At 41.3% G+C, this 15,639-nt stretch overlaps 1 protein-coding gene across 6 annotated transcripts in view; it reads left to right on the top strand.

Moving 5' to 3' along the window:
• MX1 (MX dynamin like GTPase 1) overlaps positions 1-15,639 on the top strand; it is a 60,629-nt gene that overhangs the window by 9,183 nt on the left and 35,807 nt on the right. For 5 of the 6 annotated variants that reach the window (XM_070466798.1, XM_070466800.1, XM_070466801.1 and 2 more), the window contains exons 2-4: positions 544-621; positions 1,349-1,445; positions 10,619-10,705. In XM_070466798.1, the coding sequence (XP_070322899.1) occupies positions 544-621; positions 1,349-1,445; positions 10,619-10,705 (262 nt within the window). The remainder of the gene's footprint in view (positions 1-543; positions 622-1,348; positions 1,446-10,618; positions 10,706-15,639) is intronic. The other variant, XM_070466799.1, reaches the window with a different exon arrangement.

Here is a 15,639-nt window from a genome sequence, read left to right on the forward strand (position 1 = left end):
CAGTAAGGTCAGCTGAAGTTGTGGTCTTTAACCCGGGGCCCCAGCTCCAGCCTAGCAGCCCCTGGACACATGAAATCTTTCCAAAGGCATGGGGGTGGGTGGTGGTTAGGAAATAAATTGCCAGACTCCATAAGTATTCTTTAAAGTTGATCACCTTTCACTATACAATGAACAGAATCCATCCCTCCCACACTTTTTTTTTTTAAGCAAGCTTGACCTTTCAACTTGCCCTTTCAATGTAGATCCAAAATCCACATAGGCCTTGGGAGAGGGTCCCTAGAGAAGATACAAGAAGAGCATCAGGAAAAAAAAAAAAAGTGTTGATCCAATACACTGACAGCAAGTCTCTCTGCTTTATCCTTCAACCTTAGAATTTAAATATTTAAGGTATACAAAAGGACTCGGGGGACTGTGAACTTCCTTCAAAGCACATCCCCTCTGCATCTTCACCATTCTCAGCAATGGGATGTATAGTGATGAGCACTGTTATGTATTGTATTCACCGGGTTTTGGTCTAATTTGTATGTTTTGCCTGATTCCAAGGCGGTGTTGGAGGAGAACTCTGCATTTCTGCCAACTAGTCAGCACTACAGTGTCAAGTAAAAGGAAGGTATATTGGAGGTAAGTGCTTTATACTTTTTATAACATGTATTTCAAGTCCTAGGAGATATATATTTTCATTTACTTCTAGCCAAGATTATTACATATTATAAGTTTTAATACTTAGAAGTTTATGGTCCCAGAAAAAAAATTATAAATTTTTAACATATAGTCCAGTGGTTAGGACTCGGCACTTTCACTGCTGGGACCTGAGTTCAAGCCCTGGTCAGGGAACTAAGATCATGCAAGCTATGCAACATATATATATATATATATATATATATATATTTGGGTATTAAATGATCAAATATTTAGAATCCCTCATCTACATTGGAAGGAGTCTTACAGTAATTTTATTTTGAAACATAAATTTTAAAATGCATTAGAAATTTCATCCTTTGTTGCTATTTAAATTTATGGTGAAAAAAAATTTTTAATGTTCAACCTGTAATCATTTTGGGAAATACAGAGTTTTAAAAAAGCTTTTAAAAAAAAAGAAAAAAAAAACAACAAAAAAAAAAATAAAAAAGCTTTTGGCATCCAGAAGCATGTCTTTGAAGACCCCTGAGCTGGGATGGAGCATTGTCTTCATCTGACATTTGGTTCCTCGGAGTTCTCCTGTCATTTCTTTCTGAGCTCCCACTCTATCCCTGTGTGTCCCACGGTGGGTTTGGGTCCATGACTGAACGTACCCAGCTCCTGAATTGTGTTAATCCTTATGTGCTTGATTTATGCTGAACTGATAAAGGAAGAAGATGGTTCTTTCTGACTTGGATATCGAAGAACCTAATTCACCTGAATCCAGTCTAAATGGAAGTGATGATCCGGTGGGGGAATGTGAAACTGTAAGTTGATGCCTGAAAATCACTATCCATGTGGACATGAACTGTGTTCACTTGTGGGCTGCCCATTGATAACAGCGATGCCATTACTGCCTGGGGATGCTCACTTCCTCATCTCTCAAGGGGCTGGATGTGGATGCAAAGATGTGACTCATTTTGCTTGGGCCCTTCTTGCAGCCAAATGCCATTAGTGTGTTGCTTTAGCTGATGCTGAAAGTGAACGTGTTAGTCACTCAGTCATGTCTGTCTGTGACCCCATGGACTGTAACCTGCCAGGCTCCTCTGTCCATGGGATTCTCCAGGCAAGAATACTGGAGTGGGTAGCTATTCCTTTCTCTAGGGGATCTTTCTAATTAAGGAGTCAAACCAAGGTCTCCTGTATTGCAGGAGGATTCTTTACCATCTCAGCCACCTGGTTGGGGTGCAATTTTGGTCTGGAAAACCCAGGCAAGAGGCCGATGGGCTGGTGTAAGAATTGGGCCCAGGCGCTGGGCCCAAGGAACCCTGTGAGATCAGGTGCCCACCTCATGATTCAGTCTCGAGCTCAAACCTCCTGAGTGTCATTGTGATATCCCCGATGTTGGTCCTTTAATGGACCGGAAGCTGGTGGTCCGGAGTCGGAGTCGACGATAAGAAAGTAAGAGAGAGAAAGAGGCTGATAACTTGTTGGTCCTTTAATGGACTGGAACCTGGTGGTCCGGAGTTGACGATAAGAAAGTAAGAGAGAGAAAGAGGCTGATATCCCCTGGTTTATGCGGAAAGCCAATAGAGTCCTATTCTTAGGGCTCACGCTGCTGCACGTGGGCACCGGGCGCCCCCTCGAGTGGGTGAAGGCACAGTGCGCCTTCTCGAGAGGGTCTTAGAAGCCCGGGCAAGAAAGGGAGCTCAGCGGGCCTCCGCGCTCCAAGGAATTGCCAGAAATAGAGAGATAGAGAGAGAAAGAAAGAAAGGAAGAAAGAAAGACATGGGGACCAAAGCTCTAATGGAGCAAAGGTGTTTTAATCAACATGGTGTGGGCATATATACTGTCTTACAAGGTGGTTATTCTCAGCAAAGACAAAGATTAAAATTCCAGACTTACAAAACATAAGATGATCCCTATCAAAGAGAAAGTTGCAAGTGATCAACTTTTCATAAGAAGGAAGAGGGTATTTATCACTGTAATGAGAAATGCCTGGATTCCTCAGCCCCGGAAAACGCAAAGGCATGCCTCTCCTCTTAACTCCTGAATATTCAGGAATCAGTAAGGGCCAGAGGGTTCCGGACAGATCCGAAACAGCACACAGGAAGCCTTTTGTTAAATGCTTTCTGACAATTCCCCCTATTTTATTATATTTGTAAAAAAAAAAAAAAAAAAGGTCCTGACCAAATGAGTTTGGTATTAACCAACCTTATAGAAAGGCGACGAACAACAAATACAATTATCAAGACAGTTACCAAAGTTACAGTTTTAGACACGATGCTGTGTGTAATACTTTGAAACCATCCTTGTGGGTCTAGCCCTGATAATTTGTTCAGCCAAAGTTTCCAAATTAGTGGAAGAAGGCAGACGTTTAGAAAAAGTTTTAAAGATTTCCTTTTTGCAGTAATTGTACATTCAGAGAGGCATTATCAAGTAAATGAAATTTGATTTGTTCCCAGCTGTAGGTACTATGATTGAAATGAACAGGAGTAACACAAAATTGGCAATTAATACAATTTACAGATTAAATTGTAAGTGGGGCCCAGGCCTGTATAAAATATGATTATAGCAAAAGAAATAGTTACTATGACCACTACTGGTCCCTGTGAAATATCCGGTCTGAGTCCCAAGTTCTCTGGTGTTGGTGTTGCAGGAAGGGGGACCCCTTCCAGGGCCTGAAACTGGGCTCTTGTCTAACACTCGGAAATGAATTGTTCGAGGAGACACATGTGCTGATAAAGCAAGAGATTTTGTTGGGAAAGGGCACCCGGGTGGAGAGCAGGTCGGTGAGGGAACCCAGGAGAACTGCTCTGTCACGTGACTCACAGTCTCGGGTTTTATAGTGATGGGATTAGTTTCCAGGTGGTCTTTGGCCAATCATTCTAATTCAGAGTCTTTCCTGGTGCGCATGCATCACTCAGCCAAGAAGGAAGCTAGCGAGAGGGATTCTGGGAAGTGGACCGACAGGCAGGGTCTCCTCTCGACCTTTCCCGAACTCTTCCAGTTGGTGGTGGCTTATTAGCTCCGTATTCCTTACCAGGATCTCCTGTCATAAAACAACTCATGCAAATGGTTACTATGGTGCCTGGCCAGGGTGGGTGGTTTCAATCAGTGTGCTTCCCCTAACAACTCCCCCCTGAGAGACTTCATACTCAAGATACTTCTTGGGAATTGGGGCAGAGGTCTCTTTCTTCTGTAACTTCTTCCTGCTGTGCATGGGCGTAGGCCTGCCTAGCAGAGCAGAAGTCTCTCTCTCCCTGATCTAAGTTGGGGTGTTCCACATCTGAAACCAGCTTTCACTCCTGTAATAACAGCAATTTAGTTTGAAACTCTTGGTGTCTCTCAGAGATGAAATAGACAGGGGCCAAACAGGAGACCTAACAGGACGGTCATCACTGGTCCCCGGAAACAGGAGGCAACACTTGGGGTGAGGGCTGCAGGGTTTGTGACTTTTTTTTTTTTTTGATTGGCTGGTGGTCAAGCAATAGAGCTGTGCTCTAGGAATCTTGTGTTTAGTCTGAAGTCACCGTCCTCCACCTGGGTGGGGGCTCCAGTTCTGTAGAAAACTCAAAAGACATTGTTATGCATATTTCTTTGAGTAGAAACTAGGACCCTGTCTCAAGGCTGTACCACCATTTGATTGTTTCTCCTCTGTTTCTGTATTCCCTCCCTTCCCTGATTAGCAATTGTTTGAATCCACCCTTTGGAACTCAGGGAAGGTCAAGGAGGCTGAATGAAGCCTATATCCTACAGATAAGAGATGGAGAACACACAGCAGATCTGTAGTCCAGAGTCGCCACCCCACGGAGTCCTGCTCAGTTTTAATTTAGGGAACAGGGCGACTATGACTGTGATAACTTCCTGTCAAAATGGGGCATAGGACTGCCTCAGCTCGTAAAAGAGACACTCAATTGGAAGTATTCCTGAGTTCCAAGTCCTAGATCTGAGCCTTGTATGATTAAAATCTCAATCCCTTGGTCTGTCATTTTGTTGTAACAGACCCAATTAGTAGTAGCTGGAGGAGGGATAACTGGAATTTTAATAGACAAAATAAATCTCTTTCTTTTTAGAAGAATAGGCCTGAAACCCAGTCTGGACCTGGCACTTCGGGGAGACTTTTAGCCAGGTGGCCAGTTGCCTAGTTTTATAAAAAGTAAGGTAGAAGTTACTAGCTTCCAGCAGACATTGTTTTGAGAATGGTGGCATCTAAGCCTGATAGGACTCAGAAAACTCAAGTGTTTAGCAATACAATGTCTAATCTGAAATTACACCCATAGTAACACTTAGTTATTTCCCAGGATGTCTGAACCGTAGTTGAGTACTCTATTTTGACTTTTCATTGTAAAATTTTCCTTAATAGCCAAAGCAGATGTCACCATTAATGACGTCAGTGTTTCTCTAGGTATGAGAAGATGCAAGAATTGGGACTCATAAAATCTCCTGAAAAGATCTAACTATCTGAAGGCCTGTTCTGCCAGTTTTTCTCAGAGCACCGAGTGCCTCATTCCTGATTTTTACCCTGAACTCCTTTCAGGGCCGTTGAAAGTCAGCAGTTGCAGTGGCCATGATTTAACCTCTGTAGATGGCAAGTGTCAATCTTCAGTTGGCAGAGCCCCTTTTTGCTCATAAACTTGACCATGACTTTGAGGGGGGCATTTCATGACCATTTTATCTCATGGTGCTTAGAATGTCCATTCTCAGGTTTGGCAAACTTTTGTTGACAGGCCACTCAATGTGCTGTTACTGGACTAGGCCATAAAACAGTATCCAAAATTCTCTGGACCACCTGTCTTACTAGCCTCTTGGTCCAGGAAAACATTCCCTCTTGTTGCTTCTTTCCATATCTAGAGTTACACTGTTATCATGATCGATCTCATAGGGAACTATATATTATTCTATCAGAGGCCTCAGTCACACATTTGGCAGTGTAAGAAGCAGCAATTTTGTAAAACAGGTGAAATACAAAGAACATAGCCAGCAGTACTAGTAAAGTCACAAGTAAGACTTAAGTTAAGAGCTTCCATTAGATGTAGCCCAGTATATCCCAGGTCGTCTGACTTAGTCTACTCTGTACGAATCTTTACCTTTTAGGGAAATTATACATTGACACCACCGTCTATAAGGCACATAGCCCAGTTTTCTAGTGTTACTAGACTGATTATCCTTAGTATAATTTAATTGTTTCCAACACAGAGGAGACTTTACACCTAAATTACCATAGCCTGGTGTTATCTAATAAATCCTTCTCATAATCGTGGGAGATTTCTTTCTCCTTTGCTGAAACTTTTCTTGTTGCTCTGATTGAGCTTGAGGAATAGAAAAAAGCTCAAATTTATGGCCAGAGTCAGAGCAGGCATTATTAATTGGCCCGGTGAGGGGATCCCATCTAGTAATATCACAGTGACATGAATAGGACTATAATTTTTTTTTTTTAAGTGAATTTTCTCAGGGCCAACCAGTTAGAGCCTTGTAGTAGAGAAATTTACCAAGGTAACCCAGAACTAGACACAGGTAATTGGCCACAAACCCAACAATTGGATTGATTTCTAAAACTAGCATAGGATCAGGCCTATGATAGAAAAGCATTTGATTTATATGCAAAGGTGTAAGAAGTCAAGAAAACATTATAAATGATCATACAAATCAGGTCCAGCATCTTGGGCAAGCTGTCTACCTCTGATGTGGTTGTCTTTTCATCCTGATGTAGTGTAGTTTCTCCTGTTTGAGCATCATTTTAAGGTGAAATCAGGTCAGCTGTCTTCTCTATAGACCAATCCAGTGTAGGGGCCTTTGGAAGTGGGAATTAATCTGAGTTAATTTCTCTTCAGTTTCATTGTGCATGAGCTAGTTAAGAGTACCTGATAAAAAGTCCTTCCATCCAGGTTGGAGACAGTCTCTTAAATTATGTCTTTTTCCAGTCCTGGTTGCAGGTCATGAGGCATCTCATCTTCATCCAAAGATAGATTATTGAGAAAAGCTTCAGAAACAAACTTAGGATGTTCTTTAAGAATTCAATTAAATTTTACATTAACGTCACATAACAGCAAAGAACTATAGAAGAAATGACTCTTACTACATGCAGACCTCCATTAACAAACTGGGACTTAACATTTTTTTGCACAAATATAGCCAAATTCAGGCTAGTTTGTAAAATAGGTGTGTTCTCACTAATTTTGGTCTGATGATTTATATAACCATAATTGATTATAGACTTTTATTTTGCTGAAACACTTATAGAATCTCAGACTGAACTTTTAATATAAAACAGGGCTGGGAAACTCACACCAAAGGTTTATTACAGATTTTGCCTAACAAATCTAGGTGAACTCTTTCCTTTTTAAGGTCTCAAAAATTTCTTGAGATTTTTTTACCTGTTAGTGAGATAACCTTCCTAGCTCATTTGATAAACTTACTGGAAACCTAAGAGTTTCAAATTTCTGGAGGAGTCAGATAGAGAGAAAATATAATTGTTTTGTTTATAATGTATAATTTTACCAAATTATTTTCATAATTAGTTTGAGGGGAAGGTTTTCCCTACTCCTGGAAAACACAAGATTCAAACCTATAATTTTTTAGATAGAAACCATAAAAGTTATAAGCATATTCTCTGGTTCATTCAGTCCTTTGTTAACTTTTGTGAAGTCATCAGGTTTTTCATCAGAATACCAAGACATATCAAAATGTTAAGAACACCGTATAATTTTTGGGCTATCTGTATTAGTAACTTTATCATACATTATAACATGAGTGGATTTATCACTTATTTGATAATCTTTTTCATGTAATTTAACCAACCAAATAAACAGAGTTTAATATCTCTCTTTGGGATGTTTCAGGGGCCCTCTGAAGCACCCCAAAGTTAGCTAGAGGTCAAAGGAACTTTAAAAGAATTCGATTTAGGAAGTTTTATCGAAAAGATCAATTAAAAGCGTTTAGAACATTTGGTCAGATTTAGTCAATGTTGATGGGTGTATCATTTAGCTTGTTGACATGTCACAATGGGCATAAATACCAAGGCTCAAAGTCTAGTGAAAATCAGCTCTGCCATCTTGGACCTAACTGGCTCTAACCAGTTTTCTTTTTTTCCATTTATTTTTATTAGTTGGAGGCTAATTACTTTACAATATTGTAGTGGGTTTTGTCATACATTAACATGAATCAGCCATGGATTTACATGTATTCCCCATCCCTATCCCCCCTCCCACCTCCCTCTCCACCCGATTCCTCTGGGTCTTCCCAATGCACCAGACCCGAGCACTTGTCTCATGCATCCAGCCTGGGCTGGTGATCTGTTTCACCCTAGATAATATACATGTTTCGATGCTGTTCTCTCTAAACATCCCACCCTTGCCTTCTCCCACAGAGTCCAAAAGTCTGTTCTGTACATCTGTGTCTCTTTTTCTGTTTTGCATATAGGGTTATTGTTATCATCTTTCTAAATTCCATATATATGCGTTAGTATACTGTATTGGTCTTTATCTTTCTGGCTTACTTCACTCTGTATGATGGGCTCCAGTTTCATCCAACTCATTAGAACTGATTCAAATAAATTCTTTTTAATGGCTGAGTAATATTCCATGGTCTATATGTACCACAGCTTCCTTATCCATTCATCTGCTGATGGGCATCTAGGTTGCTTCCATGTCCTGGTTATTATAAACAGTGCTGCGATGAACATTGGGGTGTACGTGTCTCTTTCAGATCTGCCTAACCAGTTTTCTTATGGCCATGTCATTCTTAACAAAATCTATTTATCTAACTAATTGTAATCCAATTTTAGAAAATCCTGATCATGCATAACTTTTTAGTATTTTTTTCATACCTTTTTTTAACTGAAAGCACACTTCCTGTTTTCCTTTAGCAACCAAAAGCTAACTTTTATATTAGCATTTTATAGATTGGTGAGCATAAATAACCAGTGCTAATTTCTAAAACCCTTGCTTTTTAAAACATTTTGTGGTGGCATCAAACATTATTCATTTATAGTTCCAAATCTCTTTAGTTTTTCTGTAAAAGGAAATCAGTGTTTAGCAGTAAATGTTTCAAAATCGTATTTTATTTGGAAATGACCTAATTATTCAATAGACTTCTTATACTTAGTTTAGCACAATGCTTAGAAATTCAAGTTATGCCAGTCTGGAGAGACTATTGTAGGCAGATATTCCTAAAGAATAATTATTCTTAATAGAGTTTATATACAAACTCATATCTCATTTACATTTTTAGAAGTTTCTTCACTCGAGGTAATTTCCTTGTTGACAAACTTGTAACAGATATAATATTTAACTTATATTAAACCTAGGTACAATAAAAATATTCTACTTGATGTTAATTACTCTAAGACATGTCTATATTAGATGGGCCAACAAACATTAATATCAGGTATTTAATACTGAATATATCCCAGTTCACTTGAACATGGAATTTGTTACTTAATTTAGAATTATTTGATTTGTAAGTACTTAATCTTCTTTAAAGCAAATCAATAGAGCTCATTTACAAATTAACCTAAAAAATATTACCCAGAGACAAAGACATACCAAGACAGACACAGTGCAAGATCTAGCTTCATTTTCTAAGTTTGGTCATGAATTAGGTATTACAGTATAAAATTTACTAGTTTATAAAAAAAGTTGATACAAATAAAAATTTTAAAGACTTTCCCCCTTTTCCCCTCAGTCTCAGGAGTTAGAGATGGTCTAGATAAGTGTTACTGAGAGCCGTGGTCTCAAGGCACAGGGAAAGAAAATCAAGTTCTAACAAAATGGCGGCAGGTCTAAACCAAATGGTGGCCAGACAAAGCAAAATGGCCATCAAAAATCACAACACAGAACAGAGTTAAAACACACATATAAACCTGGCAGTCCTCATCAGACACTCCCTTAAATACAAGAATACAGTCTCTCAGAAAACCTTCTATAGAGACACAGAACTTCAGATGTCTTCAAAGATTTCAAAAGGAGGAAAGGAAGCCAGGTTGAAAGAAGAAGGAGGAGGAGGCAGGAAAGGGGGGCAAAAGGGGTGGCCTTACAGATGTCTCCTGCCACCTGCAGAAACCCAGGCGTTATGGGACTTTTCCCTGGGCTTCCAGAGAAGGGAGAACTGGAACTTGGCCCTACCAGAAACCAGAACCAGAATTCGAGTTCTCTGCCAAGAGGAGGTGATCAATCTCCAACCCTCAGCTCAGGCTGAGGCCCTTCGACCAGATTCCTGCGTCCAGGACCAGGGGACTAGAAAAACGGGAAGGATAGGAAGGGCTAAGGAGAGGAAAGAGGGAGGGAAGGGGAGAGAGGTCAATAAAGTCTCTTGTTCCTTATCGGTGGGGGCACTCTGGCCAGTTGTCTGCTTCAGGAGGAGACCAGGGACAAAAGGGTCCCAGTTGCGGCCGCTGGGTCTGGTCCATTGGCAGGCAAGCTGGCCTCTGAGTACCCCGAGTGGTCAGGATGTCAGTCTCAGCGAAGAAGAGTCCCCACCAGTTGCAGGAAGGGGGACCCCTTCTAGGGCCCGCAACTGGGCTCTTGTCTAACACTCGGAAATGAATTGTCTGAGGAGACACATGTGCTGATAAAGCAAGAGATTTTATTGGGAAAGGGCACCTGGGTGGAGAGCAGGAGGGTGAGGGAACCCAGGAGAACTGCTCTGTCACGTGACTCACAGTCTCGGGTTTTATGGTGATGGGATTGGCTTCCGGGTGGTCTTTGGCCAATCATTCTAATTCAGAGTCTGTCCTGGTGGCACTCGCATCGCTCAGCCAAGAAGGATGCTAGCGAGAGGGATTCTGGGAAGTGGACAGACAGGTAGGGTCTCCTCTCAACCTTTCCCGAACTCTTCCGGTTGGTGGTGGCTTATTAGCTCCGTATTCCTTACCAGGATCTCCTGTCATAAAACAACTCATGCAAATGGTTACTATGGTGCCTGGCCAGGGTGGGCGGTTTCAATCAGTGTGCTTGCCCTAACATTGGCAGCAAGTTTTTATGTTTTGTCTGTCTCATAGTTCAAGCTCAATTTGTCTGTTGAGGACAATTCAAGGAGGAGAAGGAGGAGGAGGAGGAGGAGGCCAGCCAACAAGTCCTTTGTCATGGTAATGTTTCAGCTTAGTGTTAGTAACCTTTTAAGCCACTTAAGCAGCATAATGTATAATGCTTTTTGTTCTTTCCCTAAAGTTTCAGTAGTATAAACATGGTTCACAGACAGAAAAAGGGCCGCCATGTCTGCAAGTCTTCTTTTGGAGGCAGGACTAAAGCCCAAGTTTGTCGGCCAATGTTTATGCATAATTTTGCTGGGCCCACTAACAAAGGAAGGACTTCATAACCTAAAGAAATGTTAATTAGTTTTCTCTCCTCCCCAGGGTATGAGGGTTCCAGGGAGGGGGCATTTGGGTGGAGTCATTGGTTGATAGCTGGGTCTTTTCTCTGTCCATTTTATGACCTGAAATAAAGGGGGGTTGGGTAAGTAAATTAGTTAATCTGGCTCCAGCGGGGGTCATGAAGGCCAACAGAGCATAGCGATAAGGTTTTCAGGACTCTGAGGCATTCCCTGTTGAGAAATCAGATTTTTTTTTTCTCCATTTATTTTTATTAGTTGGAGGCTAATTACTTTAAAATATTGTAGTGGTTTTTGCCATACATTGACATGAATCAGCCATGGATTTTGAAAGGTTGTTGCTTGAACGATTAGACGCGGGATTCTTGGCCTCCGGAGGAGACGAATTCAATCGAGGGCCAGAGACGAGGCTGGATCGCTCAGAGCTTTTGTGTAATAAAGTTTTATTAAAGTATAAAGGAAATAGAGAAAGCTTCTGACATAGGCATCAGAAGGGGGCAAAAGAATACCCGCCTCCTAGTCTTTAGCTGTCTGTTATATAGTCACTCACAGTCTGTTAATGAAAAGGATGTCATGAAATTTAGAATGATACCAGATAATTCATCCCTGGCCATAAAACGATTGACTTGAATCTTGTAGAAGGGCAGAATACCAACAAATATTTTCATTTACATAGATTAGGGGAACAATACCTGAGTAAGTAAATTTAGGCCATTTGGCGGAACCAACTTGAAGATAGAGTCTGGGGTTCATTAACATAGCTTAAGACAACATTTCCATACGAAAAAGAAACGTATTGGTCAACTCAAGGTTTGAGAGTAGTTAGCTTCAGGTGAGACCAGGTGTCATGGCAACACAGCACTTTAAGAGAAACCTCTTTTAAATTTGTATAGAGAAGGAAAAACATATCGCTGGTTTGTTTCTTCCTGCCGCTTAAGAGAGATAAAAATGTCTGGCACCTGCAGCTTCCTTTTTCCATTTGGAGACCCCTGGCCTTCCTGCCTGTTATCCTCTCATTCCCCCCTTTTCTTTTAGGAGAATTATGTTGCCTAGGGAAAAGGGGCGTCGTTTTTATTCTATAACTGCTTCCGAGCTGACAAGGGGCGTTGTCCCTAAATTGGTGAGGCAACATATTCTCCTAATCCTCATAGTGAGGATGTCTGACCCAGGGGCCCCAAATAGTAGTCGGGAGAAGCTGCAGTGATAGCAGGAGTTTGAGCAACCATTTGCAACTTAAAAGCTTTCATGCGACTAGAAACAAATCTAGTTACACAGTTACAGATGCAGGGAGCAAACAGCAAAAACAAAACAATCAGAATTATTGTAATTAAGATAGATTTCCACCATGGGGAACTAGTTAACGTATCCCAAAGTGACGCAATAGAGGCCTCAGGAGTATCCATGGCCCTAATCATCTTGTTCATGTGTTTAGTAAAATGAGTAACATTAGTGCTCATATCAGGTATATATGTGCAGCAAAATAGTCATTAAACTGAGACAGAGTATAATCAAAATTAAAAGTCACATTATGTCCATAGTTAAGGTACAGAGTATTACACCAGTCCATTCTAGGGTTGTTAGATGTCACCAGACGAAGAAGAGGCATCACATGTGATTGTTGTTGAAGGTATTCGCAGACTTGGAGAAAGTCTTTTCCTTGAAGTGGAGATGTCCACCACGGGAAGCCTTCCACTGATGAAGTGGGGAGTGCTCCGCAGACCCAGCAGTTAGACCGATTGTGGAATGCAGCATAGGAGTGAGCCCAGGACAGGAAGGCATTGTCTTGAGGATCAAATGGCAGACTCAGGATTTCTGGAGTCAGCAGAAGTAGGCTCACATAGATTATCAGGCCCATCTGAAACGTACAAAGCCAGAGCATAGAAAGTAAAGACATAAAATGACATCACTTAGTTTTGGTCAGGGTGCCATCTCTTGACTCGAGTGTGATGCACCCATGAATCAATTCCTGGCACTTTGACAGCTGTGGGAGAAGAAAGAATAACCTCGTAAGGGCCTTCCCAGAGGGGCTCGAGGGATGAGCCCCCAGATCCCAATGTTTTTATAAGGACCTCAGTTCCTGGCTCAAATAGAGGCTTGCTGGATTCAGAGGCTGGGTCAGGAGTCGTCTCCTGGAGTTCTGTTAATGCCTGTTGAAAAGCTGAGAGCTGAGTTACATAATTAGTTAACTCCAAGGCTTCAGGATCTATAACAATGTCCGTGCGTAAGAAAGGCCTTCCATAAATACATTCAAAGGGGGACAGCCCCTCCTTTTTGGGGGCAGTTCGAGCCCTCATTAAAGCTATGGGTAGGACTTTAATCCAGTTGTCCTGCGTTTCTTGAGTTAATTTGCGCAGATGTCTTTTGATAATGTCATTAGCTTTTTCGACCTTTCCTGAGGATTGGGGTCTCCAGGAGCAGTGTAAGTGATACTCTATTCCTCCAGCTTTAAAGGCGGAGCCATTGTCACTCTGAAGGCTCCGTGGCAGCCCAAACCTGGGGATAATTTCATGGATTAAAATCTTTATAACCTCTTTAGCTTGTTCACTACGACAGGGGAAAGCCTCAATCCATCCAGTAAAAGTATCCACCCAAACTTGTAAGCAAGAATATCCATTAGCTTTTGGCATATGAGTAAAATCAATTTCCCAGTCTTCTCCAGGATACTTTCCCTTTCGTTGTAACCCAGATTTGGCTAGCTTTTCAGTCTTTGGGTTATTTTTCTGACAAACCTCACATCGTTTGATAATGTTCTTTAAAGTTTTCATTACATTTTTACCTTCAAACAAACGAGAAGCCATCTGGTAAGTACTTTCTATACCCAAATGAAAACTCTGATGTAAACCCTTAAGAATTTTCCACTGAGCATTTTCAGGAATTATTAATCGTCCATCCTCGGACTGTAACCATCCTTTATCAGTAATCTTTGCTCCTCTTTTCTCATATCTTTCTAATTCTTCCTCAGTATATTGTGGTTTTTCCTGTTGCTGTTCTAAACTGTCTTTCTTTCCATATTGCAGCATGAGCATGTAAAGTCAAATAAGCATACTTAGAATCAGTGTAAATATTCACACGTTGCCCTTTGCTTAACTCTAGAGCTCGGGTCAGGGCCACAAGCTCCGCTAACTGGGCACTGGTTCCCTGGGGGAGAGATTTTGCTTCTAAAACCTGTTCAGCAGTCACCACAGCATAACCTGCTTTACGCTTTCCATCCCGAACAAAAGAACTGCCATCTGTAAATATTTCCATGTCAGGATTGTCTAATGGGGTATCCATTAGATCTTCCCGAGCTGCATAGTTTAAAGTTAAAAATTGAGAGCAATCATGATCAGGTGTTTCATTTTCTTTCTCAGGAAGAAAAGTAGCAGGATTTAAATTTCCACAAACTTTAACCTTAGTTACTGGTCCTTCTAACAATAGTGACTGATATTTAAGAAGCCTACTGTCTGTCATCCAAATATTACGTTTAGAATTCAAGATTCCACTCACATCATGAGAAGTCAGTACAGTAAGGTTTCGTCCATTAATTATTTTTAAAGCTTCAGGTGCTAATAAAGCCGTTGCTCCAATTACTCTTAGGCAGTGGGGCCACCCACGTGCAATTACATCTAATTCTTTGCTTAGATATGCAATAGGTTGCTGATGAGGCCCTCGGGGTTGTGTCAAAACTCCCAAGGCCATACCTTTTCTTTCAGTGACAAACAAGTTAAATTCTGACCCCTGTGGGCAAACTCAAAGCCGGAGCTTGCAGGAGAGCAGTCTGAAGAACCTTAAAAGCCTTTTGAGTATCTGGAGACCAAACCAGTTTGTCGGTTTGGGCCTGCTGAGTTTCAGCTATAAGTTTATATAAAGGCCGGGCAAGTTCCCCATAGCCCGGAATCCAAATACGGGCAAGTTCCCCATAGCCCGGAATCCAAATACGACAGTAGCCTGTGATTCCCAAAAATCCTCTCAATTGCCTTAAAGTCATAGGTAGGGGATGGCCTACCTAGGGGGTAGACTATGGCCCTAGTCTCTTCTGATATGATTAGGCCCAGATATCTAACAGATTGTTGACAAAGCTGAGCCTTTTCTCTTGAAGCCTTGTAACCGCAGCCTGCCAGAAAGTTTAGGAAATCTTCTGAGGCTCGTGAACAAGCTTCCTCTGTTTCAGCACAGAGCAATATATCATCTACATATTGTAACACTACCGCTTCAGAGCTATTAAAGTTTTGTAGATCCCGTGACAAACTTTGTCCAAATAAGTGAGGACTGTCACGAAATCCCTGGGGCAAAACTGTCCAGGTTAACTGAGAAGCTGGCTGCGTGGGGTCTTCAAAGGCAAATAGAAATTGACTTTCTTCCGCCAAAGGCACTGAATAGAAGGCATCTTTCAAATCAATTACTGAGAAATATTTGGCTCGTTCAGGAATTTCAGACAATAGAGTATAAGGATTAGGCACCACAGGGTGTAAAGGAACCACAGCCTCATTTATTATTCGTAAATCTTGAACTAGTCTCCATTTACCGTTTGATTTCTTTATACCCAAAATAGGAGTGTTGCATGGACTGTTACAGGGAACTAACAGTCCCTGCTCTTTTAAATTCTCAATGATGGGTCTTAACCCTTCTTTAACCTCAGGTTTCAGTGGATACTGCTTCTTATGTGGGAATAAGTGTGGGTCTTTGAGCTTGACAACTACAAGAATAGCATTC

This window comes from Odocoileus virginianus, chromosome 4 (assembly GCF_023699985.2).
Source record: "Odocoileus virginianus isolate 20LAN1187 ecotype Illinois chromosome 4, Ovbor_1.2, whole genome shotgun sequence".
NCBI lineage: Eukaryota > Metazoa > Chordata > Mammalia > Artiodactyla > Cervidae > Odocoileus > Odocoileus virginianus.